The 22,778-nt window shown below is 34.5% G+C and overlaps 2 protein-coding genes across 3 annotated transcripts; one reads left to right on the top strand and one right to left on the bottom strand.

Annotated features, from left to right (window-relative positions):
* Window positions 1–1,318: 1,318 nt before the first annotated feature.
* On the top strand, window positions 1,319–8,666 carry LOC109191915 (probable aldehyde dehydrogenase). Of its 2 annotated transcripts, XM_019342601.1 has the most exons (17): window positions 1,319–1,386; window positions 1,442–1,538; window positions 2,281–2,405; window positions 2,661–2,764; window positions 2,948–3,015; window positions 3,208–3,265; window positions 3,382–3,495; window positions 3,806–3,889; window positions 4,521–4,625; window positions 4,767–4,880; window positions 6,648–6,779; window positions 6,865–6,954; window positions 7,096–7,185; window positions 7,333–7,542; window positions 7,684–7,794; window positions 8,036–8,115; window positions 8,383–8,666. In XM_019342601.1, the coding sequence occupies exons 2-17, from the start codon at window positions 1,453–1,455 to the stop codon at window positions 8,519–8,521; spliced, it is 1,710 nt and encodes a 569-aa protein (XP_019198146.1). In that variant the 5' UTR covers window positions 1,319–1,386; window positions 1,442–1,452; the 3' UTR covers window positions 8,522–8,666. The 2 variants fall into 2 exon arrangements, with proteins under 2 accessions (XP_019198146.1, XP_019198144.1); XM_019342599.1 differs by lacking the exon at window positions 1,319–1,386 and having other exon boundaries at window positions 1,387–1,538.
* Window positions 8,667–19,814: 11,148 nt separating this feature from the next.
* Window positions 19,815–22,685, bottom strand: LOC109191872 (plant cysteine oxidase 2-like). Its single transcript, XM_019342547.1, has 5 exons — window positions 22,269–22,685; window positions 21,126–21,250; window positions 20,760–20,900; window positions 20,428–20,650; window positions 19,815–19,956 (listed from the first exon to the last, which is right to left on the bottom strand). Exons 1-5 carry the CDS (start codon window positions 22,378–22,380, stop codon window positions 19,832–19,834), a joined length of 726 nt encoding a protein of 241 aa, XP_019198092.1. The 5' UTR covers window positions 22,381–22,685; the 3' UTR covers window positions 19,815–19,831.
* Between the last annotated feature and the right edge of the window lie 93 nt (window positions 22,686–22,778).

The following is a 22,778-nucleotide window of genomic DNA, read 5'->3' as shown; positions in this document are numbered from 1 at the left end:
CACTGATATATAGTATAGATAGAATAGGAATAGTATTACACAATTTTATAATATTAGAATAAACTTTTAACTTAGAATTATTGTAGAAATCAATATCTTTTATTGGGAAAGAGAGATTTTTTAGGAATTGGGCGGGAAGTTAAAATTTCAGGATTTTGTTATTATATATAGTAAGTATAGATAGATAGATAGATAGATATAGATTAGATTGCAATAGGAATTGCATTACACTATTTTATAATTTTAGAATAGAATTTTTACGCGGAATTATTGTACGAATCGGAAAGTAGAAATCAATATATTTTATTGGGAAGAGAGATTTTTTTAGGAATTGGGGGGAAGTTAAAATTTCAGGATTTTGTTATTATATATAGTATAGATTAGATTGCAATAGGAATTGCATTACATTATTTTATAATTTTAGAATAGAATTTTTACCCAGAATTATTGTACGAATGAGAAAGTAGAAATTAATATATTTTATTGGGAAGAGAGATTTTTTAGGAATTGGGTGGGAAGTTAAAATTTCAGGATTTTGTTATTATTATATAGTATAGATTAGATTGCAATAGGAATTGCATTACACTATTTTATAATTTTAGAATAGAATAGATTATTACCACTTATATTATTATTATTATTATTATTATTATTATTATTATTATTATTATTATTATTATTATTATTATTATTATTTTCCTGTCAAGTTCTGTTAGTATATAATGACCGTGATGCACAATAATAATATAACCATAATTAAATATTCTTGTATTTTTTTTCCATGAGGTACAATAATAATATAACTATAATTAAATATTCTTGTATTCTATATTCTTCTATAATTTCTATTGCCATCATTAATTATTTCATAGTTTACCATAATTAAATAATTTAACCAATACAATGAGTTTGTGCGGAAAAATGCTAGAAGGATTTACTTTTAATGGTATATAAATAGAATGTCCTATTATATTAGGAATAAGAATTTTAATGTAGAATTACAGTACGGAAAAGTAGAAAACAATATTAGGAATTATATTATATTATTTTATAATATTAGAATATGAATTTTAACATAGAATTATAATACAAATAGGAAATACAAATAGGAAAGCAGAAAATAATATATTTTATTAAAAAACTATATTTGTTTTATATATATAATAATATATAGAAGTATAGATATAAATGATCACAAAATCTCGCAAAATCTTATATTACCTCTTACTTAGAATAATCTAAGATTCCGTGAACAAAACGCTCCGATACAGTAACGCTAATTTGATAAAGCCTTTTGCTGGTAAGAGTTTAATGCGTACGGGGAAGCACAAGTATTTCTGCAAACAAACAAGCTGACAAAGCGAAGCTTTCCAATTCTCTCTTCTTTGACGATTGCATAAAACGAAGCTTCTGATATCGAACCCACTTTGTTTGGTCTCGGCGTAAATCAGTATGTATCAGTTACAAGCGTTCACACAGTTGAGAAACAGAGCAACTCGGACTGCCATCACTTATCTGGGTTCACTCGGCACTACCAGGTAGTATGTTTGATTTTTTTTTTTTTTTTTCAGAAAATAATTTGCGGCGAACATTCATAGACAACTGGGAATTGTATGGGGTTTGTCGTTTGGATTCAAGAATTATGTAATTGATGAGGAGATATATGGGATTTATGGAATTTCAATTCAATCTATTTGGTCACCAACAAAGATAGAACATAAATTGGCTAGCAACTGGAGTTAAAAAAAAAAAACACTTTCACTCATTATGAAGATCACTTAGTTAGTGACACCATCGTTAAAGATAATTTCAGATATTACTAGAAATCTATGATTTTCTATCTGAAGATTTCAATACTTAAATTTCTCCCCAGTTTCATATATATAAATGATCAAATCCGAACCTGTGAATCAATATGAATGCACACAAACTATTCCAAAGAAGATTGTGTGCATTGTACACTAGAATCTGAGATTGTGTAAACATTTATGTAAATGCTTGATTGCTTGTGTGCATTTATGTACAAGATTGGAAAATCACTATATATATATATATATATATATATATATATATATATATATATATATATATATATTGTCTAGTCTAGTTTAGATGTGAGTGTATAAAATAGTTTGCCAAATTTTTGGGCATTTAGACCCAGCTTGGCTGTAGATGAGTCTTTTTTTTTTAATTTTATTTATTTATTTTTTTAAATAATAATTTTTCTTCATAAAGAGTAACTTGTAGTTGGTTCTTTCATTCATTATTTAATACATGTAGACCCAACCATTCCCGGCCCTATGCCAATGAAGAAGTGGGAACCAGAGCGAGCCATTCTTTGCCATTTGCAACTTTGAATGTTGAAGATATATCCGGTTCTCAACCTGCTGAAGTACACAACTTAGGTATGTAATGCGAATAGTATCAGATCATTTCCTACCTAGAAGTGATTTTGTTGTTAACATTTATAATAAGTGGGACATACTAACACTGTTCTAAGATTATTATAGTGTCTTATTATCTATAGATATTATGCATTCAGTGACATGTTATTGGCTGATTGGCTCCTCTGTTATTTCTACAGTTTTTGGTATTAGATTAGTTCCCTTCAACTTTAATTTAATTCAAACAGTGCATATAAGAGGGATTCATTTTCTTAGTGCAGGGAAATTGGATAAGATCTTCCAGTTGGAACACAATATTGGATCCCCTAAATGGGGAGTCATTTATTAAAGTTGCAGAAGTACAAGACGCAGAACTGCAGGTACAAATTCAATAAGATATTGTTCTTCCTGCATTTTTTTCCTTTTGTAGTGGTTGTATAAAATTTTTACATTTGCTTTGCTGTTGGTCTGGTTTGAATGAATCAGCTCCGCTTCTCTTACAATTTAAATGTCAAACTTTTAACATTGTGATTGTTTCTTTGTCTTGATTTTCCAATGTGCAGCCATTCTTGGAGAGCATGAGAAAGTGCCCCAAACATGGCCTACATAATCCATTTAAGGCACCAGAAAGGTATGCTAACATAATCTAGCTTTTTTTAGATGGGAGAGAAAAACAAAAATTCAGCATTGACAGTTAAATCCGAAAACAAAACAAAGCAAAAATAAACATGGTTGTCTAATGATATATTAGTCATGGAGATGTAACATTTCTTCATTAGATTGAAATATGAAAATTGATATAAGATTGTTGATGCTTTTACAGATATCTAATGTTGGGAGACATATCTACAAAGGCAGCTCATATGCTATCATTGCCTGAAGTAATATTTCAAGAAATGATAATTTATATCCCTTAATACTTCAATATAATTTATAATGATTTAGATTGTTGAAGACTGTGGTTTGTTTAATAATTTATTTTATCAATAACTTTCAGGTTTCTGATTTCTTCACAAGGTTAATACAGAGGGTGTCTCCTAAGAGTTACCAGCAAGCTCTGGCTGAAGTTTTTGTCACACAAAAGTTTTTGGAAAATTTTTCTGGTGATCAGGTACAAAACCTCTAAGTTAAGCTATTGGTTCATATGAGCAATATATAAAAGGAAGAGACAAAAATGAGGGAATTTTCATTGAATGGCTACTATTAACTTTGGCAGTAAGAAAGTTGGATAGAGTTATAGAATCCATACAGCTGACCAGGCAGGCCCAAACTAGATTAGGACTAAGACTTATTTTAAGTTGTTTTACCTTTTCTAGATCCAGTAATGTGATTGTTTCTTTCACACCCATGGTTTTTTAGATTTCACAAAGATGACAGGGACCTAAAAGTTCTCTCATATTTTTTCGCTTTCAATCTGGCAGGTTCGATTTCTGGCAAGGTCTTTTGGAGTACCTGGAAATCATCTTGGACAGCAGAGCCATGGTTTCCGCTGGCCTTATGGTCCGGTAAGGCGTTCATTATATAAATTCTCAATTCAATGCAATACAACTGCGCAAAAGAGGCTTCCTAGTATACTATTTTATTTTATTTTATTTTTACTGCTTTATGCCTTTTACTAGTAAACTATTTGTTTTTACATTATTTTCCTGATTATCAATAAATAATCCATTAGTTATGGATTTTCATTATTCTGAAGTTTTAAACTCAAATCACTTTTCTCAACTGAACTCCCTCAGCCATTTTCAATCATTTTGAGTCAGCTACATTAATCAGTTTCCTCCATGGAATATGTCCCCAGGGTTTGTTCACCTTTAAACCACAAGGTCTCATATTATTTTGTTTACTATGTTACATGTTACTGTTGCTCTTCTAAGATATTATATCTATAGGTGCGTCTTTAGGCCATCTTTGACAGTCAAATTATTATCTTCTTAAAACAATCGTTTTTCAAATTATTTAGTTGCCACCCATTTGCACTTGTTTTGGCTCATATCCATCTCAACCTACTCAATTATTCTATCCTATCATTGTGATGTAGGAGCATATAATAACACTTGACCACTTTCTGTCTATTCATTTGTTTATGATATTCATCATTTATCATGAAAGTTTGTCGTTGAAAATTTTGACATTCAGGTGGCCATTGTTACTCCCTTTAATTTTCCCTTGGAGATTCCTGTACTTCAGTTGATGGGTGCATTATACATGGGAAATAAGCCAGTTCTTAAAGTTGATAGCAAGGTATAATTTTGCAAGTTCTTAGTAACTCAAAATGCTTGGAAACTCCTATATTTGGCAAGCTAATATCAACCTAACAATTAGGTCTACAAATTACATTTGCATCATTTTATGATGACATCATGGCTTCTAATTTTTCTTCAGGTGTGCATTGTAATGGAACAAATGCTTCGTCTGCTTCATGATTGTGGGCTACCATTAGAGGATGTTGATTTCTTAAATTCTGATGGAAAGACAATGAACAAACTACTTCTAGAGGTTGGTTCCTCAAATTCTTCTCTTTATAGATAAGTGTTGCAATGACGGGCCACTTGACAGTAACCAGTTATCTCCCAATTCATTTCTGACCATTAAACAGTTTTCTTTCTAGAGTTTTGTCACATTCAATCTTTTCTATTTAATATTAGAGAATTGCAATATCTCTAAACCCAGTCAGTAATTGCTGATTGTTTCCTTCAAGTTTTTAACTTGGGGGGTCATGCTGTAAACGTCAACACCAATTCATTGCAATTAGATTATGCTCCTGCCTTAAGTAAATAAAATAAAAAAGGGAAAGATATCTATATAGTGATTAAGAAAACACTTACAGAACTAGAAGTGATGACTGTTGACATCAGTATTAGCAAAGGGGTTCACTAGTGGTGACTTTTGTCTCATTTCCATTTTACCTTTTCTTTAAAATTTTTTTTTTTTTTTTTTATATATACTGGGCTAGGGTTCTTGAATTTTAATGGAATAATGTTCAAATTGGCCACTGAACGTAACCTGAAAATGCAATTAGGCCACTGAACGAAAAAAAAGTGCAATTAGGCCATTGAACACTCAAAAAATGTGCAATTAGGCCACTGAATTCTCCAAACGTATGCAATTTTACCGGATAGCAGGTTACCATCAATTTTACGTGGCAGCTTAGTTGGCATTTTTAATAATTTTTAAATAATTTTTAATAATTAATTTTAATAATAAATTTTATAAAAAATTGGAAAAGATTAAATAAAAAATAAAATAAAGTCGTTTTTATTTTTTAAAATTTTTTAATAAAAATTTATTATTAAAATTTATTAAAAATTAATTAAAATTTATTAAAAATGCCAACTCAGCTGCCACGTAAGCAGATAACCTGCTAAAATTGAGGGTAACCTGCTATCAGGTGAAATTGCACATTTTTGGAGTGTTCAGTGGCCTAATTGCACTTTTTTTTTTTCGTTCAGTGGCCTAATTGCATTTTCAGGTTACGTTCAGTGGCCAATTTGAACCTTATTCCAATTTTAATTAGGCAAGATCCTTGTGTCCTCTTTGCAAGTTTGCATTCTTTTCTTGTTTTTGCATCAACACAGATCTAAATGTTTTCTCAGAAAATGATTTACTTTTGTTTTTCCTATACCTGAAGTGGCTGGATTTGTTCTTTTGAGATGTTGAGTTGGTTTCATGATTCCGGCTGTTTTCTGACTGCATTTATTTCTTTCTCTCTTTCTCTGTCTTCTCCTCCTAAAGCTTTTCTGTCTTCCCCATTATCATTGTTGTTTTATTGCTTTCTTTTATTGATATATTTATGTTTACATAAAATAATTCTTGCACTGGTCAGTCTACTTCAATGAAAAAAAGTAATCTCTTTCCATAGAAAGTGTTGTCTTGATTGGAAATTGATAATTTAATGCAAGATACCACACATGATATAACAGATAAAGTAAAAATGTCTCCTCTGAGATTGCCTCAAAGTGTTTGGTTTTTGCATGTCGGATTATCTTGGAAATGAGGGGGGTGTGTGTGTGTGTGTGTGTGTGTGTGTGTGTGTGTGTGTGTGCACATTTAGGGGAAACCAAAGCCCATAAGGTGTTGGATACTTTGAATAAAACTATTAAACATATCCTCATTTATAACAAATTTATGGAAATGTTGCTTTCAGCAGACCAGAATGGTCTTTCAGAATCCATGCAGCCAACCTGACTTAGTAGAAAAATGCTTTGATTTGGTTTACTCTACTTGTGTATCTAAAATTTTAAACCTTTAAACTGTAACCATTAGGGAAAACCACGCATGACTCTATTCACTGGTAGCTCGAGAGTAGCAGAGAAGTTAGCAGGGGACCTTAAAGGTCGCATCAAGCTGGAAGATGCTGGATTTGACTGGAAGATCCTTGGCCCTGATGTTGATGAGGTTTACACAATGAACATGACAATGGCTTATCTTATGTCTGTTTATGTTTTAAACGTAGTGTAATTCCCATACATTTTTTTGATAGGTGGATTACATTGCGTGGGTTTGCGATCAAGATGCCTACGCATGTAGTGGTCAGAAGTGCTCAGCTCAATCAATACTTTTTATGCACGAGGTTCGCTATTACTATTCCTGTCCTGTCTGTCTTTTAGTTTTTTAATCAACTGATTCATTTTTGTTTTTGGTTTCTTCGTAAAATAGAATGTCAGTTGGTATATTTATAAAGAGACAATAACGTCTCCCGTCTTGTGTGCAGAATTGGAGCAAAAGTCCCCTCATCAACTTAATGAGCTCACTCGCTGCAAGAAGAAAGCTAGATGACTTAACAGTTGGTCCTGTTCTCACTGTATGTGCTTCTACTTCTCTTAGGTGTTTGGGTATTGATTATTGGTTGGTTGTATAAAATGAAAGATCTTTGAATGATGGTTGGAAATCTCTACTAACTATACTGAATTATGCAGAACAATAGTTATGCCTTTTTTACATTTTGCAGTTTACAACCAAAGCGATGTTAGACCATATGAATAAATTGCTTCAGATACCAGGATCAAAGCTTCTCTTCGGTGGTGAACCCTTGGAAAATCATTCCATCCCTTCAATTTATGGTGCCATTAGACCAACTGCCGTTTTTGTTCCTCTAGAAGAAATCCTAAAGGATGAAAATTACGATCTTGTGACAACCGAAGTTTTTGGCCCATTCCAGGTAATAGCTCCGTGTTTGGACTAGTTTTATTTTGATAGATTATACTGATTTATCTATGGCGTTGTAACTTGATGTGGTGTCTCCGCAAATAACTTTCTTATGTGCTAACAAACTGTCATCTATATGAACTTTTGTTGGCAGATAGTCACTGAATACAAAGATAATCAACTGCCCTTGGTCTTGAATGCCCTTGAAAGGATGGATGCAAATTTAACGGCTGCTGTAGTTTCAAATGATCAACTGTTCCTGCAAGTAAGATTAACACGTTTTTTGGGGGTAATCCAGCCTAGATGTCTAAGGATATAAACTTGTAACCACGAGGTCACAAGTTTGAATCCCAGCCTTCTAGTTTTAGCCGGTCAGCTATGGGCAACCTAGGCTGATTTACCTCCTTGTGGTTCATTGTCGGCTTTTGATATTATATTTGCATCAATGCATGTAACCAATTTGCCAGTTGCTCTCCAAATGAAACCGTCTTGTCCTCTATCTGCAGGAAGTGATCGGAAATTCTGTTAATGGAACTACTTATGCCGGAATCAGAGCAAGAACGACAGGGGCACCACAAAATCACTGGTAAGTAGAAGTAGAAGGTTATATACTTTTGAGTAGGGATGACAACGGAGCGGGGGTTATACTCCCTGTTCTTGCAACCCCGACCCCATCTCCGTCCCCGGCGGATCCCCGTGGGGACGGGGACGGGACGGGGATTCCCTGTCCCCAATCAACTCCTCCCCATTCCTGATCCTCGAAAATTTTCCCCATTGCCATTCCTACTTTTGAGTTGGGTATTTGGGCACTTGTTGATTGCTTCTAGTAAGCTAAAGAAGTGATGCCTGGCAGGTTCGGTCCGGCCGGAGATCCGAGAGGAGCCGGAATTGGGACACCGGAAGCAATAAAGCTAGTTTGGTCATGCCATAGAGAAATTATATATGATATTGGCCCTGTATCGCCAGCATGGAAACTTCCGCAAGCGACGTAATAGGGAAATCCACTGATCATTAGCCTGCAATTTGGTTTGTAGTTAATTGTAGGAATGGAATGAATCTGATAAATTATATGTCACTATTAGAAATAATGCATCTTTTATTCTTCTACCGGAATACAATAGAGGAGAATTCTTTTCATGTTTATTTAATGTTATATAGACTAGATATTTTAATTATGCTTATGCATTATTGGGAATGATTTATGTCATTATGGATTTATGATATTAATATTTTTTATCTGTATTTCTATAATGATTCAATTGTACATTACTTTACACGTATTGTACTATTATTTTTTATCGGCCAAAATAGCTCTTACATCATTAAAGTTTTATACATACATAAATGGAGGGGTTTCCCGTACGGTTGTGTGGTTGGACTCACATTAAGCATTAAACTGTCGCACTTTAAGTACACAACACACGCACATAATCAAAATACCTTCAGAACACGAACTCACGTATCTTAAGCACACAAAACTCACGCATCTTAAGCACAACCATCACGCATCTGAAGCACAAAACTCACGCACCTTAAGCACAAAAACAAACGCATCTTAAGTTTCAACAATTACTCACATTAAGCACAAACTCACGCACCTTACGTACAAGACTCACACACCTTAAGTACAAAACTCACGTACCTTAAGCACAAAACTCATGCACCTTAAGTTTCAACAACTAATCTACGCACCTTAAGTACAAAACTCACACACATTACTCACCACACGGGAAGCATGCACTCGCATTGGAACTTAATTATATATATATATATATATATATATATATATATATATATATATATATATATATAAACATACGACGTCAATTTTTACTAAAAGTTGACGTCGTATCATTTATTTATTACGTCTGCCAGATTAACGTCGAAAAAACCCGACATTGTTTGTATTCAAAAACCGACGTTAAAAGTGATAATTGTAATAGTGTTTAGACATGTATTTACTAATTTGGCTAACAACATGAGCCAAATCAGGTTGAGTACAAACCATAGCATACATTAAAGTAATTTTATTTCTCAAGTTCAAGCTCGTAGTTAATTATTTTTAAATTATGTACTTATATATGTTACAATTGTCTTATTTATTTATTTTTATTTTGAAATTATAAAATACATAAACATATGTTAAAGGTATTAAAGTAAAAAAAAAAAAAAAAAAAAAACAACAACAATATAACATAAAACATAACACCTAAACCAAACATATTTATATTAGATTTAACCAAATACAAAAATTTAACATTTCCAATAATCATAGATTCCATAAGGTAATCTAGTGACAAATATACAAATGTAGCAACTTTAGGTAATAATCTACATTAGTATACAGACACACACATGCATTTATTTATTTATGGAATAAGGGTCAAATAGGCCACTCAATTGCACAACAAAGTACAATTAGGTCATCGAACTAAAAAAAAAAATGTAATTGAATTCCTGAACATAAATTCATACAATTAGGTCTAAAATGATCTATTTACCTGCTGTGGAGGTTCGAATTTTAAAATAATTTTAAATAAAATAATTAATTAAAAAAAAAAAAAAACAAAAAACAGCATGGTCGAAGACGTTTCGTCTCTGGCCGGCTTCGTCTCCATGGCAGGAGACGAAGCCCTTCGTCTCCTGGCCAGGGAGACGAAGTTCGCCGGTCGGAGACGGTTCGTCTCTGGCTGTGCTGTTTTTTTTTTTTTTTTTTTTTTTTTTTAATATTTATTTTTGATTTTAATTAATTATTTTATTTAAAATTATTTTAAAAATTCGCAACTTTCACGTTAGCAAAGTTTAAGGTAAACAGGTCATTTTAGACCTAATTGCATGAATTTGTGTTGTTCAGGGACCCAATTATATTATTTTTAGTTTGATGGTCTAATTGCACTTTGGTGTGCAGTTGAGTGGCCTATTTGACTCTTATCCCTTTATTTATTTTTTTTTGAAAATTTATCCCTTTATTTATTTATTTATTGAGGATCCAACTTTTATATTTTTCAGTCCACAAATTAGGACTTAAAATTTGTTTATTTATGATGAAATTAAGGGATTGATCATGTGAATTGTTGTGTATTTTGAAATATTTTAACTTATTGTGAGGGAGTATACTCCCTGTCCCTGCAATCCCGGCCCCATCCCCGGCGGATCCCCGTGGGGACGGGGATTCCCTGTCCCCAATAAACTCCCCGTCCTTGATCCTTGAAAATTTTCCCCATTGCTATCCCTACTTTTGAGTTGGGTATTTGGGCACTTGTTGATTTGCTTCTAGTAAGCTAACCAAGTGATGGCTGGCAGGTTCGGTCCGGCCGGAGATCCGAGAGGAGCCGGAATTGGGACACCGGAAGCAATAAAGCTAGTTTGGTCATGCCATAGAGAAATTATATATGATATTGGCCCTGTATCGCCAGCATGGAAACTTCCGCAAGCGACGTAATAGGGAAATCCACTGATCATTAGCCTGCAATTTGGTTCGCAGACAATTGTAGGAATGGAATGAATCTGATAAATGATATATGTCACTATTAGATGCATCTTTTATTCTTCTACCGGAATATAATAGAAGAGAATTCTTTTCATGGTTTCCCAAATTTAATGTTATATAGACTCAATATTTTAATTATATTTATGCATTATTGAGAATGATTTATGTCATTATGGATTTATGATATTAATATTTTTTATCTGTATTTTTCTATAATGATACAATTGTACCGTATTGTACTATTATTTTTTATCAGACAAAATAGTTCTTACATCATTAAAGTTTCATATATATATATATATATATATATATATATATATATATATATATATATATATAGGCGAGTTCAGGTGCGGCGGTGTCTTACGGTGCGGTGATTTCTTACAGTGCGGCATCACCAATAGTTCAACAAATATGCACCATCAACGTTAGGAAAATACACCACAAAAAACAGAGTAAACAGAGCCCCGCATCACCAAACACACACCATTAGGTGTGAGTAAAGACACCATACACTATTCGGAAATACACCATTGGGGGTGGTGAGTTATATGGTGTATTTTTTTGAGTCTGTTGTGTATTTTGTGATGTTTTATTGCATTTCATTGTGGTGTGTTTTTCTTACACTGTTGGTGCATATTGTTAACACTGTTGGTGTATTCTGGAATTCCGCCGCACCGCCGCACGGGAAGACCCCGCCGCATTTGAACTTTATTTTATATATATATATATATATATATATATATATATATATATATATATATATATATATATGTGTGTGTGTGTGTGTGTGTGTGTGTGTGTGTGTGTGTGTGTGTGTGTGTGTGTGTGTGTGTGTGTGTGTGTGTGTGTGTGTGTGTGGAAGGGATAAGGTGCGGGGGGGGGGGGGGGCTTTCCGTGCGGTTGGCTTCACATTAAGCATTAAACTGCTGCATTTTAAGTACACAACACACGCACATCAAGCACACAAACAAAATACCTTCAGAACACAAATTCACGCACTTTAAGCATAAAACTTACGCATCCTAAGCACAACCCTCATGCACCTTAAGCACAAAACTCACACACTTCAAGCACAAAAACGCACGCATCTTAAGTTTCAACAATTGTTCACATTAAGTACAAACTCACGCATCTTAAGCACAAGACTCACGCACCTTAAGTACAAAACTCATGCACCTTAAGCACAAAACTCATGCACCTTAAGTTTCAATAACTATTCACATTAAGTACACACCCACACACCTTAAGCAGAAGCTTCACACACCTTAAGTACAAAACTCACGCACATTACTCACCGTACAACCACACGGGAAGCATGCACTCGCATTGGAACTTAATTATATATATATATATATATATATATATATATATATATATATATATATATATATATATATATATATATATATATAAACATACGACGTCAATTTTTACTAAAAGTTGACGTCGTATCATTTATTTATTACGTCTGCCAGATTAACGTCGAAAAAACCAACATTGTTTGTATTCAAAATCCGACGTTAAAAGTGATAATTGTAATTGTGTTTAGACATATATATATATATATATATATATATATATATATATATATATGATAACACCTAAACCAAATATATTATAACCAAATACAAAAATTTAACATTTCCAATAATCTTAGATTCCATAAGGTAATCTAGTGACAAATATACAAATGTAACAACTTTAGGTAATAATCTACATTAGTATACGGACACACACATGCATTTATTTATTTTTATGGAATAAGGGTCAAATAGGCCACTCAATTGTACACCAAAGTACAATTAGACCATCAAACTCAAAAAAGAAATGTAATTGGATCGCTGAACAATACAAATTTATGCAATTAGGTCTAAAATGATCTGTTTACCTGCTGTGGAGGTTTCAAATTTTAAAATAATTTTAAATAAAAAAATTAATTAAAAAACAAGAAGAAGAAAAAAAAACAGCACGGGCAAGACGAAACGTCTCCGGCCGACTTCGTCTCCATGACGAGAGATGAAGCCCTTTGTTTCATGCCATGGAGAAGAAGACCTTCGTCTCTATGGCTGGAGACGTCTCCGGCCATGGAGGAGACGAAGGATGGAGACAAAGGTCTTCGTCTCCTGGCCAGGGAGACGAAGTTCGCCGGCCGCTGTGCTTTTTTATTTTTTTATTTTTTTATTTTTGATTTTTAATTAATTATTTTATTTAAAATTATTTTTTAAATTCGCAACCGCCACGTCAGTAAAGTTTAAGGTAAACAGGTCATTTTGGACCTAATTGTATGAATTTGTGTTGTTTAAGGACCCAATTGTATTTTTTTTTTGTTCGATGGCCTAATTGCACTTTGCTATGCAGTTGAATGACCTAATTGACCCTTATTCCTTTATTTATTTATTGAGGATCCAATTTTTATATTTTTCAGTCCACAAATTGGGACTTAAAATTTGTTTATTTATGATGAAATTGAGGGATTGATCATGTGAATTGTTGTGTACTTTGAGATATTTTAACTTATTTTTATTATGTCATTCATTACTTTAATTTGTATTTATATGGTGTTTAATTTGGATAAAGTGTTATTATTGCATATTATACTTAAAATCAAGATAGTTTAAAGTTCGTAACAACCATTATTATTGAGTACATTAACAATTATTTTAAACCGTTTTCATAATAATAAATACCAACAAAGATAACATATATACGACAATAGAAAAAACTATTGTCTTTAATAGAAAGACAACAATAAAAAAAATCGTTGTTTTTACATTGAGATTTTCAACAACACTTAATCAAAAATAGTTTTCCACATTAATTAAAGACAACAATTTAGAACCGTTGTCGTTATGAATAAAGCCAATGATTTTTAAACCGTACGTTGTCTTTGATACACAACAACAACATCGGCTTCAATAATAGTCGAAAGACAAGAGTTTTTAACTGTTGTCTTTGATATATAAGACAATGCATGGTGGTCGGGTTTTAAACCGTTGTCTTTGAGCAAGACTTACAACACCGACTTTAGCAACAGTCTATAGAGAACGATTTTTAATTGTTGTCTTTGAGCATGATCTACAATAACATTGGCTTCAACAACAATTAATCTATAAACAACCGTATTTTACCATTGTCTTTGATATATAAGACAACGATTTTAAACCGTTGTTTTTTAGACAGACTTACATCAACACCGACTTCAACAACAGTCTATAGACAAGATTTTTAACCTACCTTTGTCTTTGATATATAAGACAATAGTTTTAAACCGTTGTCTTTGAGCAGGGACGGAGGCAAGTGCATTCTTAGGGGGGCCAATACCATTGTCTTTGATATATAAGACAACGATTTTAAACTGTTGTTTTTTAGACAGACTTACATCAACACCGACTTCAACAACAGTCTATAGACAAGATTTTTAACCTACCTTTGTCTTTGATATATAAGACAATAGTTTTAAACCGTTGTCTTTGAGCAGGGACGGAGGCAAGTGCATTCTTAGGGGGGCCTTGGCCCCTATCCCCCACCCCCAAATTTTTTTAATGTTATATATGTATTAATTTTTTTTAAAAAAATATTATATAGAATTTTAACATTTTGTTGTTTCTTCAAAATATTTGGCCCCCCTCCACTTAATTAATCTTACAAGTAAAGTTATAAATTGAGCAGGCCTGGGATTTATTGAGATCGCTGGCAGGTAGATCTGATCTCCCCTGGGTTGTTGTGGGGGATTTTAATGATTTACTCTATCAGCATGAAAAACGCGTGGGCAACCCGCATCCGATTAGTCTCCTTCGCGGTTTTGGGTATACTATTGAGGACTGCGGTTTGTCCCAGATGTCTATAGAGGGGTATCAGTTTACATGGGAAAAGGGCAAGGTTGCAAAAAACGTTAGGCGCCCCCTAAGCGCCAAGGGGGCGCCTAGGCGCCAATTTTTTGTTTTTATTTTTTTATTTTTTTTATTTTTTTAAAAATAAAAAAAAATTAAATTAAAAATTATGAAATTCACTAATAAAACATAAGGTTCCTCTAGTTTTTTCTTACAAATTATTTACATAAGTGGTTGTAAAATCGTTTTGAATATTGTTGAAACCATCTAAATACATAAAAAATTAAAATTAAGAGCAAAAGAAGCCTTTTTTGGAGAAATTAGAGGGTCAAACCGCCTTCAGAAAAAATACGTGATTTGAAAATTTTTTTTGTCCAAAACGGACAACCGAGTCAAAAGTTATGCATTCCCGAATTTTTAACACTTTAAAACTAAAAAAAAATTAAAAAATTAAAAAACCGCCCAGCCGGCCGGCCGCCTAGCGCCTAGGCGCGATTTTTGCAACCATGGAAAAGGGACAAGGAACGCCTAACTGGATTGAGGAAAGATTGGATAAAGTGCTCACAACGGATGATTGGCGAAATGTTGTGGTGGGGGCTAGGGTCACGAATTTGGCAACAAGAAGATCTGATCACAGGGCTCTCTTTCTAGGGATCCATGACTCCGTAGGGAGGGGTGGAACTAGCAAGAGGGGTTTCCGTTTTGAGATGGCATGGCTACATGATGAGGGGTGTAGGGGTGTTGTGGAGGAGTCATGGGAGGAAGGGAGGAGCATGGACTTGCAAGATTGTATTCTGTACTACGGAGATCGATTATCACGATGGAGTGGTGATCGACATCACAAGTTTGGTGACCAGATTAACACCCTGCGAAAGGAGCAGCAGCGTTTGCGTGGTCACACTGACCCAATCTCGCTGGCTGAATTCTAGAGTCTAGAGGAGCTGCTGAGTCGACTTGAGGCTCAGGAGGATGCCTACTCACTACTGGAAATTATGGAATTTCCGACCACCTGAAAGTGATCTTAAATCAAGTCGAAAGCCTTGTTCCGACCACTTTTGGTATCCGGAAAAACCTTTGTTGCTATTTCCGACCACTTTTTGCTTTCGACTTGATTTAAGATCACTTTCAGGTGGTCGGAAATTCCATAATTTCCAGCAGTGACTGGAGGAAATTATATTTGACTCACAAAGTGCCTTTATCCCAGACAGACTTATAACTGATAATATCCTCCTAGCAGCAGAAGTGGGTCATTTTTTGAACAGAAAACAGTGTGGGGTTATAGGATGGAGTGCTCTCAAGTTAGATATGGCGAAAGCATATGACCGAATGAAGTGGTCCTTCTTGCGTGGCATGCTTTTGGCATTGGGATTTGATCCTAAATAGGTGGAATTGATTATGCTATGTGTAACTACAGTGTCCTACAGTTTTCTGATAAATGGCGCACGCAGCACCCTAGTGCTACCTACTCGTGGCTTGAGACACGGAGACCCTTTGTCCCCTTATCACTTCATTATCTGTGCGGAGGGCCTTTCTCTGTTATTGCAGCAAGCGCAAAATGATGGTTCTATACATGGTTGCAGGGTGGCAAGAGGAGCCCCCATATCTCACTTATGTTTTTGCATATGATAATCTGTTATTTTTACTGCCAATGCACAAGAGGCTGGTAAAATAAAGGATTGTTTATTTGTATATGAAAAAATGTCTAGGCAGGTGGTTAATTATCATAAGTTAAGTATATGCTACAGCAGAAATCCAGGTGTAATGGATAGAATGGAGGTGGCTCAAATTCTAGGGGTGGTACAGACACCTAACTTTGGAAAATATTTGGGGCTCCCATCGTTTGTGAGGAGAAATAAAAAGGCGGCTTTCTCGTATATTGAGGATAAAATCAGGCAGAGAATTGGATCATGGAGTAAAAAATTATTATCACAGGCAGGCAAGGAGATTTTATTGAAAAGTGTAGCACAATCTATGCCTACATTTTCAATGAGTGTCTTTCTGTTGCCTATATCTGTCTGCACAACTATTGAGCGAACCATGAACCACTACTGGTGGGGATCGGGTACTGACCATGGAATACACTGGAAGGCTTGGGACAAATTATGTATCCCAAAGAAACATGGAGGTCTGGGTTTCAAGGAGCTGCGTGCCTTTAACCTAGCTATGTTAGGTAAACAGGCATGGCGGATGCTTACTAAGTCTGAATCGTTGGTAGCCCGATTTTATAAAGCAAGGTATTACCCCAAGGGTTCATTTTTTTATGCGCAGATAGGAAATAACCCCAGTTTCTATTGGCGTAGTATAATGGCAGCCAAAGCTTTAATCTGTATTGGTGTAACCATGAACCACTACTGGTGGGGATCGGGTACTGACCGTGGAATACACTGGAAGGCTTGGGACAAATTATGTATCCCAAAGAAACATGGAGGTCTGGGTTTCAAGGAGCTGCGTGCCTTTAACCTAGCTATGTTAGGTAAACAGGCATGGCGGATGCTTACTAAGTCTGAATCGTTGGTAGCCCGATTTTATAAAGCAAGGTATTACCCCAAGGGTTCATTTTTTTATGCGCAGATAGGAAATAACCCCAGTTTCTATTGGCGTAGTATAATGGCAGCCAAAGCTTTAATCTGTATTGGTGTGAGACGCAGGATTGGAAATGGAGAGACTACGCTGATATGGGATCATCCATGGATACAGGATGACCAGGAACCTGTGATACAGACTGAGATGCCTATGCAATTGGCAGGAGCCAAGGTGGTAGGTTTGATTGATCAAGAAACTGGTTCATGGGATCATTCCATATTAACTGATTTATTCCAACCTATCAATGTCACAAATATTATGAAAATACCTATCTCCCCTGATTATGATGATACTTGGTATTGGCACGGAGAACAGAAAGGAATATATTCGGTTAAAAGTGGTATAAGCGTATTGTGGGAAATTATGAAGATAGGGATGGGGCTTTTAATAAATGGCTTACTCTATGGAAACTCAAAATCCCACCAAGTGGAAGACATTCCTTTGGAGAGCTATTAGTGATATTCTCCCCACCACTACAAATTTGCTTATAAAGAGAGTGGGCGTGGAGCCAAATTGTTCTATGTATGGAATATCTCAAGAAAACATTATGCATGCTTTGGTGTTGTGTGATTATGCAAAAGCCATTTGGGGATTATCCAACCTTCCAATACCCAATAGTGTGACAAATATTTTTCATGATGAGTTTGGTGATCTTCTAGATATTTTTGACTCTAATGGAATATTATATGCAACCGCGATTCTATATCACATATGGAGAGCACCGAATGGAGCGGTCTGGGATGCCTGCCTTCCACGCTCGAGGAGTTTGATTGTGGCAGCCATCGCAACCATGCAAGCATGGCAGCGAACCCGCACATCACCGTAGCAACGACGCCGGCCGGCCAGCCTGCCGCCCCAGTTGATGCACCGCCGGTACTGCAGGGGCAGTCCGCCACCATGGCAGCCGCGGTAGCCACCCCTCAGCCAAGGATTTGCCGCTTCGATGCAGGTTATCTCTACGAGACAGGCAAGACAACGGCGGGTGCAGTCCTCCTCGATGCAAACGGGGGATATGTGGCAGCATTCAGTACGCCCCTTCAGGATTGTTTCTCACTGCTCATGGTCGAGGCAATTGCATGCAAGGAAGTTTTGTCATGGCTAAAGAATCGGGGAGAGGAGTCTGTAAAGCTTTATACGGATTGCCTCACACTACAACATTATCTCACTTCGCCACCATCTATGTTCCGTTTGTACGTTGGCTATGCTATCGATAGCTGCCGAGCAGCTGCAACTTCATTTGGTTTTTGTTCGTTTAATTTTATTCCTAGATCGAACAATTATTTAGCACATACCTTAGCATCTACAACGTTCCAGCATCATACTACTATGTATTGAGATTTAATCCCTCCTGACATTATTGTGACTTATTTCTAATGAAATTACCACTTAACTTTCACAAAAAAAAAAAAAAAAAAAAAAAAAAAAGAAGCTCTACCAAATAGATTTGTCTTACTCCATCCCCAACTTATTATTGTATTTGCTTTAACTTATTTGTGTATTTAATTATTGTATGATTCTTTATTTATATCTAATAGAGTTTACAATGTAAAAGTACTTAATATTAAGAGTAAATACTTAAAATGGTCCCTCGACTATAGCTAAATTCACAAATTGGTCCTCGACCTTCAATTTCAACCAATTAAGTCCTTAACTTTGTAATTTTAACACAATTTGGTCCTCTGTCTATTTGACCGTTTGTTGACTGTGATTTTTGATGATATATATGTAATTTCATGGTCCATCATCGGGTTTTTAAGGTTCCGGTTGCATTTCCAGACCGCACTGTTACATTCGAATCCACTGCCAAAAGCAATCTACCAAATCCGGTTGCCTTTCTTCATCCTCCCTTTTGATTCAATGTAGTTGAGTTCGTACCAGAGCGAAGAAGACGACCGACGACGTGTTTCTGAACCGGTGCAACGTCATCCTGGAGGCCTCCACGTGCTCCGACGAGAGCTGAAGGTTCTTCTGGAGATCGTCGATCACGGTCAACAAACGGTCAAATAGATAGATGACCAAATCGTGTCAAAATTGCAAAGTTAAGGACTTAATTGGTTGAAATTGAAAGTTGAGGACCAATTTGTGAATTTAGCTATAGTCGAGCGACCATTTTGGGTATTTACTCTAATATTAAAGAATTAAAAGAAAAACTTTATACTATGATAGAAAGTAATGAACATTATTAGAAACAGTGATTTTAATAGGAAAAAAATAGAATTTTTTCATGCATGCAGCTAGAAGATAGACTAGAAGCACATTAATGTATGCTAAGCTAATGAATGCAACAAAGAAAAAAAAAAACAGTCTATAGTACTCATAAAGCATACATAATTTTGAAAAAAAAAAAAAAAGAAAAAAAAAGAAGCTACAGATCAGATTATTAAGTATAAAGCATTTCATCTCTCTAAAATTGTTGGACCAGAATACGGTGCAGCAGCCACAATGAAACTCTCGGGCTTCGCCCTCTCTTCAAGCCATGCATAACCTTCCCCATCCACATCTCCATTCAACTCTCCACCGTCTATGCACCAATAAAAAGAACCCACATTATAATATTTCTGCTAATAAATTAGAATTATAACAGTTTGTTGAGATTAACAATGACAAGAAAGTAAAAAATACAAAATTTACAAATTCGGCAATAATGTGTCTACTTTTCACTATTGGAATTATGAAATTTCCGACCACTTGAAAATGATCTTAAATCAAGTCGAAAGTCTTGTTCCGACCACTTTTGGTATCCGAAAAAACCTTTGTTGCTATTTCCGACCATTTTTTGCTTTATATAAGATCACTTTCCGGTGGTCGGAAATTCCATAATTTCAGCCGTATTCAACAAGAGCAAAATTATTCTTTTATTAGTTTTAATAATAACACAAGTAATATATTTATAGGCATATATGGTGGCATGACACAATCTCTTCCATTTATATTACTTATATGAGACGAACTCAACATAGTTAATTAAATTGAGAATGTATATATAGTATACCTGATGAAAATGGTGTGAAAGGGAAATGATGATAGTAAGTGCAGTTTCGGGCTTGAGCTTGGGAATAAGGGGGTCCCAGAACGTCTAATATGGCGCAAGGTGTGAGTGCTCGGAAGCAGTGCATGTTGCCGCCGGCCGCCGGAAACAGTACGGACACATCGCAGGGGGCACTCAAGTCTGCGTCCACTTTAACCTTTGCTAATCGACGCCCAGGCTGAGGCTGCTGCCCTATATATATGGGATGATTATATTGAAAGAGAAAAGATGAGTAAAATCATTAAAGCTTTACTATCTATCTATATGAATCTTACAAGAGGGAGATCAGATGACACCTTGATGGAGGATGGCATTATTTCCACCCAATCAAAAGATTGAAGGTGCATGCTTCCAAACAGAAGCTTGCTCAACACAGTCATGCCAGGATGATCATGAAGTGGAATTACACCACAAGCTGGTAAGCAAAATATCCCAATCTGCACCATTTATTTTATCCATCAAATAATAATTATATTGAAGCATGTGCTCCATCGAACCCATGACCTTTGGCATGACTCTCATACCCATCTCAACTAAAAAGCTAAGCTGATAGTTAGATTGCACATTAATGATTATATGCTCAACAATAATAATTATTAAATAGCTTCATTCTTTCTTTTTTTGGTTATTATATATCATGAATGAGAGTAAAGAAAGTTTACTGAAAATTGGTCACATTCATATATGTGAATGTAGATCACAGCAGGAGGGTCATGCTGTCTACTTCTCCTCCTCCTCAAAACCCTCATAATACTTGTGAGATTCATATCCTCAGCGTTCAGACCATCTGCAATTCATATTATATATGCACTTCTCAACATATATATATATATATATACTTCCCTCAGTACCATATCTATATATCATAAATTAATTAAATTTGCAAAAATGAGAAGAAATTGCATTATTATTATTATTATTATTATTATTATTATTATTTGAGCGTGTTAATGATTGGTTTATAGGCAAATTATTGTGTGGATCATGGTCCACACAATGTTATGTGGACCATAACAAAAAGTACATTTTTAATGTACTAAATATAAATTATTTTTGTACTGAATGTACATTATACAATATAATGTACACTTAGAACAAAAATAATGTACATCCCCTGAATATAATGTACATTATTTTTGTACTAAATGTACATTATTTTACAGTAGACAAAATATGATCTACACAACTTACGTGGACCATGGTCCACACAATAATGATTGGTGTTTATAAGCATGGAATAATGAATTTCAATTTTAAATTTTAGCCCATCTATATAATTCTAATTTATTTACATTAAAAAAAAAATATAATTCTAATTTATTTAATCTATCTTCTCCCAAATTTTATACTAAATATTTATGTTCACTTGTAATTTCTCTTGCTTGAAAGGAAAAATTATTTATTTTTGACCAGTACAAAGTGGACAAAGTACAGTTTTCTTCTTATTATCTTTTTTCAACTTTTCCAAATTCCAACCACCCTTAGTAGTGATTAAAAATTAGGATTATCAATTAGAAATAATATGTTCAAATGAACCAAACAAAAAAAAAAAAAAAATACAATCTCTAAACTTTCAATCAAATAGAAAAATATAATTTTAAAAAATTAAATTATTTTTTAAAAAATGAATCATTTTCTGAAATTATTTTTCAGAAAGTATTTTCTATGTTTCTAAACAGATTCTAATAAACTGATTATCACATCAAACAACTCCTATATATACGACCGTGCATAATTATTAATATTAATAGGCAAGAGAAATTAAACAAAGCAAAACTTAATTAATTAATTAATTAATCTCATACCTAGAACTGCCGTCAACCGTTGGATGTCGGCCGGAGGTGGAACATAACCACTTTCGCCATTTTTAAAAACATCCTTGCATGTCTCGTACAATCTTTGAACCATGTTCGCCATTTCTCTCTTGTCAACTCTAGCTTTTCTCCAAAATATACACTATTTTTAACCCTTGTTTTCTTAGATATATATATATAATCAACAGATTTCCCAAAAATTTTCTCTTCATTCAAGACAGCTTTTCTGCCATTAATAACTCCCGAAAAATCTTCATGTGACGAGAGCAGGTAATAAATATGTTGATTTTCTGGTAAATTTTGGTCAGACTAAAGATACAAGTACAACTGTATTAAAGGCTCTTCCTGAAGACATCTTGGGACTCCTTTCGACCAATGTCAATGGTGCTAGGTTTAAAAGAATCAGTTAATGCCCGCCTGGAACTCCTGCATTCTCACCAAAAAAAAAAAAAAGGGAATATAGTATGTTAATTGTTGTAATATAATTGTAATTAGGAGTGG

Source organism: Ipomoea nil, unplaced genomic scaffold, assembly GCF_001879475.1.
Source record: "Ipomoea nil cultivar Tokyo-kokei standard unplaced genomic scaffold, Asagao_1.1 scaffold1721, whole genome shotgun sequence".
Taxonomy (NCBI): Eukaryota; Viridiplantae; Streptophyta; class Magnoliopsida; order Solanales; family Convolvulaceae; genus Ipomoea; species Ipomoea nil.
This window is presented reverse-complemented; position numbering and strand designations above follow the sequence as displayed.